General features: G+C 51.9%; 1 protein-coding gene across 1 annotated transcript in view; it reads right to left on the reverse strand.

The window, feature by feature from the left end:
- Nucleotides 1–2,879: 2,879 nt before the first annotated feature.
- Nucleotides 2,880–11,085, reverse strand: part of ddx1 (DEAD (Asp-Glu-Ala-Asp) box helicase 1) — a 42,858-nt gene continuing 34,652 nt past the window's right edge. The window contains exons 19-26 of the mRNA XM_031800705.1: nt 10,534–10,680; nt 9,940–10,031; nt 8,671–8,743; nt 7,958–8,030; nt 6,539–6,581; nt 6,366–6,461; nt 3,905–4,025; nt 2,880–3,507 (exon numbers count right to left, since the gene is read on the reverse strand). Coding sequence (XP_031656565.1) covers nt 3,377–3,507; nt 3,905–4,025; nt 6,366–6,461; nt 6,539–6,581; nt 7,958–8,030; nt 8,671–8,743; nt 9,940–10,031; nt 10,534–10,680 — 776 coding nt within the window. The 3' untranslated portion in view covers nt 2,880–3,376. The remainder of the gene's footprint in view (nt 3,508–3,904; nt 4,026–6,365; nt 6,462–6,538; nt 6,582–7,957; nt 8,031–8,670; nt 8,744–9,939; nt 10,032–10,533; nt 10,681–11,085) is intronic.

The raw sequence follows: 11,085 nt of genomic DNA on the forward strand, positions 1-11,085 counted from the left end.
AGGTCCTGGAGCAAGTTTTCATCAAGGATCTGCTCCGTTCATCTTTCCCTAGATCCTGACTAGTCTCCCAGTCCCTGCCGCTGAACAACATCCATACAGCATGATGCTGCCACCACCATGCTTCACTAGTCTCCCAGTCCCTGAACAACATCCCCACAGCATGATGCTGCCACCACCGTGCTTCACTAGTCTTCCAGTCCCTGAACAACATCCCCACAGAATGATGCTGCCACCACCGTGCTTCACTAGTCTTCCAGTCCCTGAACAACATCCCCACAGCATGATGCTGCCACAACCATGCTTCACCGTAGGCATTGAAGGACGGCAGATAACCTGGCAGGTAGGAGCGTTGGGCTGCCACCACCATGCTTCACCGTAGGCATTGAAGGACGGCAGATAACCTGGCAGGTAGGAGCGTTGGGCTGCCACCACCATGTTTCACCGTAGGCATTGAAGGACGGCAGATAACCTGGCAGGTAGGAGCATTGGGATGCCACCACCATGCTTCACCGTAGGCATTGAAGGACGGCAGATAACCTGGCAGGTAGGAGCGTTGGGCCAGTAACCAAACGTTTGCTGGATTGAATCCATGAGGTGACAATCTGTTTTTCTGCCCCCTGAGCAAGGCAGTTAAACCCACTGTTCCCCTGAGCAAGGCAGTTAAACCCACTGTTCCCCTGAGCAAGGCAGTTAAACCCACTGTTCCCCGGGCGCCAAAGACGTGGGTTGAGGCAGCCCCCCCCCCCTGACACAGAGGGGATGGGTTAAATGTGGATTACACATTTCAGTTGAATACATTCAGTCCAACTGACTAGGTATCCCCCTTTCCCTCCTATACATGGTTCAATCTTGGTTTCATCCGACAAGATCATCTTGTTTCTTATGGTCTGAGAGTCCTTTAGGTGTCTTTTGGCTCCAAGCACGCTGTCATGTGCCTTTTACTGAGGAGTGGCTTCTGTCCGAACCTTCCAGAAGGACTACCATCTCCACAGAGGAAGTCTGGAGCTCTGTCAGAGTGACCATCGGGTTCTTGGTCACCTCCCTGACCAAGGCCCTTCTCCCCCGATTTCTGAGTTTGGCCTACCGGCCAGCTCTAGGAAGAGTCTTGGTGGTTCCAAACTTCTTCCATTTAAGATTGATGGGGACCTTCAATGATGCAGAAATGTCTTGGTACCCTTCCCCAGATCTGAGCCTCGACACAATCCTGTCTCTGAGCTCGACGGACAATTCCTTCAACCTCATGGCTTGGCTTTTGCTGTCAACTGTGGGACCTTATATAGACAGGTGTGTGCCTTTCCAAGTCATGTAGAAGCATCTCAAGGATGATCAATGGAAACAGGATGCACCTGAGCTCAATTTCAAGTCTCATAGTAAAGGGGTCTGAATACTTACGTAAATTAGTTTGTTTATTTTTATAAACTTGCAAAAAATGTCTAAAAACCTGTTTTTGCTTTGTCATTATGGGGTATCGTGATGTCATTATGGGGTATTGTGTGCAGCTTGATGAGGAACATAAAAGTACAAAGATTTTCGAACAAGGCTAATTTAACAAAATGAGGAAGGGACCTGAATACTTTCCGAAAGCACTGCATCATCTAGGTCCTGTAGACCTCTTCCAGGTCCTGGTGGTAGTAGTAGACCTCTTCCAGGTCCTGGTGGTAGTAGTAGACCTCTTCCAGGTCCTGGTGGTAGTAGTAGACCTCTTCCAGGTCCTGGTGGTAGTAGTAGACCTCTTCCAGGTCCTGGTGGTAGTAGTAGACCTCTTCCAGGTCCTGGTGGTAGTAGTAGACCTCTTCCAGGTCCTGGTGGTAGTAGTAGACCTCTTCCAGGTCCTGGTGGTAGTAGTAGACCTCTTCCAGGTCCTGGTGGTAGTAGTAGACCTCTTCCAGGTCCTGGTGGTAGTAGTAGACCTCTTCCAGGTCCTGGTGGTAGTAGTAGACCTCTTCCAGGTCCTGGTGGTAGTAGTAGACCTCTTCCAGGTCCTGGTGGTAGTAGTAGACCTCTTCCAGGTCCTGGTGGTAGTAGTAGACCTCTTCCAGGTCCTGGTGGTAGTAGTAGACCTCTTCCAGGTCCTGGTGGTAGTAGTAGACCTCTTCCAGGTCCTGGTGGTAGTAGTAGACCTCTTCCAGGTCCTGGTAGTAGTAAGTAGACATCTTCCAGGTCCTGGTGGTAGTAGTAGACCTCTTCCAGGTCCTGGTGGTAGTAGTAGACCTCTTCCAGGTCCTGGTGGTAGTAGTAGACCTCTTCCAGGTCCTGGTGGTAGTAGTAGACATCTTCCAGGTCCTGGTGGTAGTAAGTAGACATCTTCCAGGTCCTGGTGGTAGTAAGTAGACATCTTCCAGGTCCTGGTGGTAGTAGTAGACCTCTTCCAGGTCCTGGTGGTAGTAGTAGACCTCTTCCAGGTCCTGGTGGTAGTAGTAGACCTCTTCCAGGTCCTGGTGGTAGTAGTAGACATCTTCCAGGTCCTGGTGGTAGTAGTAGACCTCTTCCAGGTCCTGGTGGTAGTAGTAGACCTCTTCCAGGTCCTGGTGGTAGTAGTAGACCTCTTCCAGGTCCTGGTGGTAGTAGTAGACCTCTTCCAGGTCCTGGTGGTAGTAGTAGACATCTTCCAGGTCCTGGTAGTAGTAAGTAGACCTCTTCCAGGTCCTGGTGGTAGTAAGTAGACCTCTTCCAGGTCCTGGTGGTAGTAGTAGACCTCTTCCAGGTCCTGGTGGTAGTAGTAGACCTCTTCCAGGTCCTGGTGGTAGTAGTAGACCTCTTCCAGGTCCTGGTGGTAGTAGTAGACATCTTCTAGATCAAATTGTCAAACCTAGATGTTTCTCAGTTTTATTGAACATGTGTTGGGGTGAATCGGTGGAATGAAACCAAAACGACATCGAAACGGTTTAATGTTACGCTTTATTTTAACAGATCAAACTAAAATCATTTTAGGGTCATTTTATTTAATGAATCCTTTAGAAGGGAAATAATAACTAATTTTAGTCACAACGTTCATCTCGTCTCCAACCAGAGACTTGTTGAACTCTGACAGCTCGTGCTCCAACCTACAGCGGTGTGTTGGTTTAGCTTTTAGCCGCTACGCTAGTCTCTTCTCTTTGGAAGACCTGCACAGGCAGTCAGAACAGGTGTGTGTGTGTGTGTGTGTAGACAGGAAGCAGGACGTTAAGTTGGTTGATGTCAGCCCAGGTGTAACTGCGTATCTAGACCGGCAGGTGTGTATATAAAGGCTGTGTGTGTGTGTGTAGACAGGAAGCAGGACGTTAAGTTGGGTGATGTCAGCCCAGGTGTAACTGCGTATCTAGACCGGCAGGTGTGTATATAAAGGCTGTGTGTGTGTGTGTGTGTGTGTGTGTGGGGACAGGAAGCAGGTGTGTTTTCAGAAGGCTTTGAACAGCTGGTTGGGCAGGTACCCCAGGTGAAGGAAGGAGGTCTGAGCTTCTCTCTCCAGATTGGCCAGCTCCTGAACTGTAGGAGCCAATGCAGCCACATGACCACAATAGTTACCACCTGGAGAGAGAGACAGAGAGATGTAATGAACCAAGCTTTAAATTATATACACAAAAGAATGTGGACATTACTTCAACTTAGTGAATTCCATTTCAGCCACACCCATTGCTGAGAGGTGTATAAAATCGAACACACAGCCATGCAATCTCCACAGACAAACATTGGCAGTGTTGTGAAGTGGAAATGTCTAGGAGCAACAACAGCCCCGCCGTAAAGTGGGTTTCCGTGGCCGAGCAGCGACACGCAAGCCTTAGATCACCATGCGCCGTGCCAAGCGTTGGCTGGTGTGGTGTAAAGCTCTGGAGAAACCTGTTCTCTGGAGGGGTGAATCACGCTTCACCATCTGGCAGCTTTAGTGAATATAAAGACGCCCGTAGCGATCCCGTCTAACACACACCTGCTGCTGCTCTGCGCTTGCCGTAGGTCACCTTGCCGTCGAAGTCGTCCACAGGAACCTTGATGTCCGGTTCACACTGGGTGATGGTACACTTTAAATGTTCCTCTACATCGGACAGCAGCTGAGGAACGGAGAGAGAGAGAGAGAGAGAGAGAGGGGGGGGGTTCACACTGGGTGATGGTACACTTTAAATGTTCCTCTACATCGGAGGGGGGGGGGGGGTTCACACTGGGTGATGGTACACTTTAAATGTTCCTCTACATCAGAGGGGGGGGGGGGGTTCACACTGGGTGATGGTACACTTTAAATGTTCCTCTACATCGGAGGGGGGGGGGGGGGGTTCACACTGGGTGATGGTACACTTTAAATGTTCCTCTACATCGGAGGGGGGGGTTCACACCCGGTGATGGTACACTTTAAATGTTCCTCTACATCGGAGGGGGGGTTCACACTGGGTGATGGTACACTTTAAATGTTCCTCTACATCGGAGGGGGGGGGGGGGGGTTCACACTGGGTGATGGTACACTTTAAATGTTCCTCTACATCGGAGGGGGGGGGGGGTTCACACTGGGTGATGGTACACTTTAAATGTTCCTCTACATCGGAGGGGGGGGGGGGGGGGGGTTCACACTGGGTGATGGTACACTTTAAATGTTCCTCTACATCGGAGGGGGGGGGGGTTCACACTGGGTGATGGTACACTTTAAATGTTCCTCTACATCGGAGGGGGGGGGGGGGGGGTTCACACTGGGTGATGGTACACTTTAAATGTTCCTCTACATCGGAGGGGGGGGGGGTTCACACTGGGTGATGGTACACTTTAAATGTTCCTCTACATCGGAGGGGGGGGGGGTTCACACTGGGTGATGGTACACTTTAAATGTTCCTCTACATCGGACAGCAGCTGAGGAACGGAGAGACTCATAGGGGGTGGAGAGAGGGGGGGGGTGGAGCGAGGGAGAGAGTTGGGGTGGAGCGAGGGAGAGAGTTGGGGTGGAGCGAGGGAGAGAGTTGGGGTGGAGCGAGGGAGAGAGTTGGGGTGGAGCGAGGGGGTTGGGGTAGAGCGAGGGAGAGAGTTGGGGTAGAGCGAGGGGGTTGGGGTAAGAGTAGAGCGAGGGGGTTGGGGTAGCGAGCGGGGTTGGGGTAGAGCGAGGGGGTTGGGGTAGAGCGAGGGGGTTGGGGTAGAGCGAGGGGGTTGGGGTAGAGCGAGGGGGTTGGGGTAGAGCGAGGGGGTTGGGGTAGAGCGAGGGGGTTGGGGTAGAGCGAGGGGGTTGGGGTAGAGCGAGGGGGGTTGGGGTAGAGCGAGGGGGGTTGGGGTAGAGCGAGGGGGTGGGGTAGAGCGGGGGGTTGGGGTAGAGCGAGGGGGTTGGGGTAGAGCGAGGGGGTTGGGGTAGAGCGAGGGGGTTGGGGTAGAGCGAGGGGGTTGGGGTAGAGCGAGGGGGTTGGGGTAGAGCGAGGGGGTTGGGGTAGAGCGAGGGGGTTGGGGTAGAGCGAGGGGGTTGGGGTAGAGCGAGGGGGTTGGGGTAGAGCGAGGGGGTTGGGGTAGAGCGAGGGGGTTGGGGTAGAGCGAGGGGGTTGGGGTAGAGCGAGGGGGTTGGGGTAGAGCGAGGGGGTTGGGGTAGAAGCGAGGGGGTTGGGGGTAGAGCGAGGGGGTTGGGGTAGAGCGAGGGGGTTGGGAGTAGAGGCGAGGGGGTTGGGGTAAGAGCGAGAGGGTTGGGGTAGAGCGAGAGGGTTTGGGGTAGAGCGAGGGGGTTGGGGTTAGAGCGAGGGGGGTTTGGGGTAGAGAGAGGGGGTTGGGGTAGAGAGAGGGGGTTTGGGGTAGAGACGAGGGGGTTGGGGTAGAGCGAGGGGTTGGGGTAGAGCGAGGGGGTTGGGTGTAGAGCGAGGGGGTTGGGGTAGAGAGAGGGGGTTGGGGTAGAGATGAGGCGAGGGGGTTGGGGTAGAGAGAGGCCGGAGGGGGTTGGGGTCGAGACGCAGGCGAGGGGGTTCGGGGTAGAGAGAGGGGGTTGGGGTAGAGAGGGGTTAGGCTAGAGAGGGGGGTTGGGGTAGAGAGAGGGGGTTGGGTAGCGAGAGGGGTTTGGGTAGAGAGAGGGGGGGTTGGGGGTAGAGAGAGGGGGTTGGGGGGTAGAGCGAGGGGGTTGGTGTTAGAGCGAGGGGGTTGGGGTAGAGCGAGAGGGTTGGGGTAGAGCGAGGGGGTTGGGGTAGAGCGAGGGGGTTGGGGTAGAGCGAGGGGGTTGGGGTAGAGCGAGGGGGTTGGGGTAGAGCGAGGGGGTTGGGTAGAGCGAGGGGGTTGGGGTAGAGAGAGGGGGTTGGGGTAGAGAGAGGGGGTTGGGGTAGAGAGAGGGGGTTGGGGTAGAGAGAGGGGGTTGGGGTAGAGCGAGAGAGAGTGGAGCGAGAGAGAGAGAATGGAAGGAGGGAGTATGACGAGCAGAGGAACAGAGGTAGTATTGGTTTCCTCACCTCCTTCTCATTGTACCAGATGGTACATCCTCCCTCCTCCTTCAGCCTGGTGTTGTGACACCCTCTGCCCCGGTTAGCACACGTATGGTACCACACCTACAGACAGAATGAGTCAGCCACCTGTGGACCTGAGACCACAGAATTACAACACATATTCTGACTGATGGCCTTACCTTCTCCTTCTCCATGGCAACGAGAGAGATGGCCAACCCCATCCTAAAAGATGAAGAGAAACTTGACTTTTTCTAGATGTGGTTTTCCCAGACAGATGAAACCAAGAAGCATCGTCAACACAGATTCAGACTCGATATTACTGACCTCTCTCTCCACCAGACTAGATATTACTGACCTCTCTCTCCACCAGACTAGATATTACTGACCTCTCTCTCCACCAGACTAGATATTACTGACCTCTCTCTACCAGACTAGATATTACTGACCTCTCTCTACCAGACTAGATATTACTGACCTCTCTCTCCACCAGACTAGATATTACTGACCTCTCTCTCCACCAGACTAGATATTACTGACCTCTCTCTCCACCAGACTAGATATTACTGACCTCTCTCTCCACCAGACTAGATATTACTGACCTCTCTCTCCACCAGACTAGATATTACTGACCTCTCTCTCCACCAGACTAGATATTACTGACCTCTCTCTACCAGACTAGATATTACTGACCTCTCTCTACCAGACTAGATATTACTGACCTCTCTCCACCAGACTAGATATTACTGACCTCTCTCCACCAGACTAGATATTACTGACCTCTCTCTACCAGACTAGATATTACTGACCTCTCTCCACCAGACTAGATATTACTGACCTCTCTCCACCAGACTAGATATTACTGACCTCTCTCTACCAGACTAGATATTACTGACCTCTCTCTACCAGACTAGATATTACTGACCTCTCTCTACCAGACTAGATATTACTGACCTCTCTCTCCCAGACTAGATATTACTGACCTCTCTCTCCACCAGACTAGATATTACTGACCTCTCTCTCCACCAGACTAGATATTACTGACCTCTCTCTCCACCAGACTAGATATTACTGACCTCTCTCTCCACCAGACTAGATATTACTGACCTCTCTCTCCACCAGACTAGATATTACTGACCTCTCTCTCCACCAGACTAGATATTACTGACCTCTCTCTCCACCAGACTAGATATTACTGACCTCTCTCTCCACCAGACTAGATATTACTGACCTCTCTCTCCACCAGACTAGATATTACTGACCTCTCTCTCCACCAGACTAGATATTACTGACCTCTCTCTCCACCAGACTAGATATTACTGACCTCTCTCTCCACCAGACTAGATATTACTGACCTCTCTCTCCACCAGACTAGATATTACTGACCTCTCTCTCCACCAGACTAGATATTACTGACCTCTCTCTCCACCAGACTAGATATTACTGACCTCTCTCTCCACCAGACTAGATATTACTGAACTCTCTCTCCACCAGACTAGATATTACTGACCTCTCTCTACCAGACTAGATATTACTGACCTCTCTCTCCACCAGACTAGATATTACTGACCTCTCTCTCCACCAGACTAGATATTACTGACCTCTCTGCTCTCCCCACTCTGCCGATGCGATGGACGTAGTTCTGCTTCTCATCTGGCAGAGTCACGTTGATCACTGGAACACATTGATCAGGGTCAAAATGGATTAAAAAGCAACAGGACAACTTGGACTTGAAAAGGAGGTTCTGTCTGTGTCTGTGTTGTGTTTGTGTTAACCTCATGGTCTGTGTTGTGTTTGTGTTAATCTCATGGTCTGTGTTGTGTTTCTGTGTTAATCTCATGGTCTGTGTTAATCTCATGGTCTGTGTTGTGTTTCTGTGTTAATCTCATGGTCTGTGTTGTGTTTCTGTGTTAATCTCATGGTCTGTGTTAACCTCATGGTCTGTGCGTTAATCTCATGGTCTGTGTTAACCTCATGGTCTGTGCGTTAATCTCATGGTCTGTGTTAACCTCATGGTCTGTGTTAATCTCATGGTCTGTGTTGTGTTTCTGTGTTAACCTCATGGTCTGTGCGTTAACCTCATGGTCTGTGCGTTAACCTCATGGTCTGTGCGTTAACCTCATGGTCTGTGCGTTAACCTCATGGTCTGTGCGTTAATCTCATGGTCTGTGTTGTGTTTCTGTGTTAACCTCATGGTCTGTGCGTTAATCTCATGGTCTGTGCGTTAATCTCATGGTCTGTGCGTTAATCTCATGGTCTGTGCGTTAATCTCATGGTCTGTGCGTTAATCTCATGGTCTGTGCGTTTGTCTCACCGTAGGGGACTCCGTGGATGTCGATGCCCCTGGCCGCCACGTCTGTACAGATCAAGAACTTCACTTCCTGTTTCTGTAAGGAGATACAGGAAGTCAATATCATATTTGATGCTGTTGCTGAAAACAGAATAAAAGTGTAAAATAGGAGTGTTTTATTTAATTGTTCCTGAGAGATGTTTGAGGCACAGCTGGGGGTCCCACTGCCAACCGTACCTCTAATCATGTCTAGATATCACATGGCCCCCTATTCCCCGGGGCCCCCGCTCCAGAGTAGTCCCCTCCCCCCCGCTCCAGAGTAGTCCCCTCCCCCCCCGCTCCAGAGTAGTCCCCTCCCCCCCCGCTCCAGAGTAGTCCCCTCCCCCCCCGCTCCAGAGTAGTCCCCTCCCCCCCCGCTCCAGAGTAGTCCCCTCCCCCCCGCTCCAGAGTAGTCCCCTCCCCCCCGCTCCAGAGTAGTCCCCTCCCCCCCCGCTCCAGAGTAGTCCCCTCCCCCCCGCTCCAGAGTAGTCCCCTCCCCCCCGCTCCAGAGTAGTCCCCTCCCCCCCGCTCCAGAGTAGTCCCCTCCCCCCCCGCTCCAGAGTAGGTCCCCTCCCCCCCGCTCCAGAGTAGGTCCCCTCCCCCCCGCTCCAGAGTAGGTCCCCTCCCCCCCGCTCCAGAGTAGGTCCCCTCCCCCCCGCTCCAGAGTAGTCCCCTCCCCCCCGCTCCAGAGTAGTCCCCTCCCCCCCGCTCCAGAGTAGTCCCCTCCCCCCCCGCTCCAGAGTAGGTCCCCTCCCCCCCGCTCCAGAGTGGTCCCCTCCCCCCCCGCTCCAGAGTAGGTCCCCTCCCCCCGCTCCAGAGTAGGTCCCCTCCCCCCGCTCCAGAGTGGTCCCCCCCCCCCCCCCACTCCAGAGTAGGTCCCCTCCCCCCGCTCCAGAGTAAGTCCCCCCCCCCCCCACTCCAGAGTAGGTCCCTTCCCCCCGCTCCAGAATAGTCCCCTCCCCCCCGCTCCAGAATAGTCCCCTCCCCCCCGCTCCAGAATAGTCCCCTCCCCCCCGCTCCAGAATAGTCCCCTCCCCAGAGTAGTGCACTAAAATAGGGACTAGGGTGACATTTAAGAACTCAAATCAAGTAACGGATGTACTTTCTCATTGGTTCTAAACAATTAATAGTCTTGACATCCCAGACGTGGGACAACAGCAATAAGTTATAAATGGTCAGTGGCTAAGTGAGGTCGCGTCCCGCCCGTGGCTAAGTGATGTCATATCCTGCCCGTGGCTAAGTGATGCTGCTGACCTTGAATCGGTCCAGATTGGTCTTGCGTTCGTTGGGCTTCCGGTCACCATGGAGACAGACACAGGAAAGCTGGTGGCCTTTTTTATCTGGACCTAATGGAGGGAGGGGACAGGGTAAAACACACCTCCTTGTATTTCCATGTAGTAGTATTTATCTAGTACAGTAGTAGTATTCTAACTCACCTCCTCCCTGTACTATGAAGTACTGCTCCATGTTGTAGTAGTATTGTAGTATTAATGTAGTACAGTAGTAGTATTCTAACTCACCTCCTCCCTGTACTATGAAGTACTGCTCCATGTTGTAGTAGTATTAATGTAGTACAGTAGTAGTATTCAAACTCACCTCCTCCCTGTACTATGAAGTACTGCTCCATGTTGTAGTAGTATTGTAGTATTAATGTAGTACAGTAGTAGTATTCTAACTCACCTCCTCCCTGTACTATGAAGTACTGCTCCATGTTGTAGTAGTATTGTAGTATTAATGTAGTACAGTAGTAGTATTCAAACTCACCTCCTCCCTGTACTATGAAGTACTGCTCCATGTTGTAGTAGTATTGTAGTATTAATGTAGTACAGTAGTAGTATTCTAACTCACCTCCTCCCTGTACGATGAAGTACTGCTCCATGTTGTCACAGTCGATCTTGGTCCGACAGAAGATGATGGCCTGGTCCATGTTGTGTTCCCTGATGGCTCTGATGGTGTACTCCCCCTTCAAGATCTTGATGGCCTCAGACCACATCTCTACACACACACACAGTAACAGGTCAGACCATAACCTTACGCTAGAAAACAGGACATTACAACTTAATATCAGGGCTCCCCAACTTAGATGTTGAAGTATTCCCACACAGAGAGATATGTGATTGTATAGGTTTTAGTCAAATATTATATCAGTTTGGGCTTCTTTTGGTCAATTTGAAGTCTACTAATTATGACGTTGCAGTCCCCCTCATCCACTCAGGAAATAAATTGGCTGGCGGCTGATTCGAGGTGATCCCTGCCCTATATAGTGCACTACTTTAACCAGGGCCCCTATATAGTGCACTACTTTAACCAGGGCACCTATATAGTGCACTACTTTAACCAGGACCCCTATATAGTGCACTACTTTGACCAGGGTGCTTTAGAAAACAAGGTGCCATTTGG

The sequence above is a fragment of the Oncorhynchus kisutch genome, linkage group LG21 (genome assembly GCF_002021735.2).
Source record: "Oncorhynchus kisutch isolate 150728-3 linkage group LG21, Okis_V2, whole genome shotgun sequence".
Classification (NCBI taxonomy): Eukaryota; Metazoa; Chordata; class Actinopteri; order Salmoniformes; family Salmonidae; genus Oncorhynchus; species Oncorhynchus kisutch.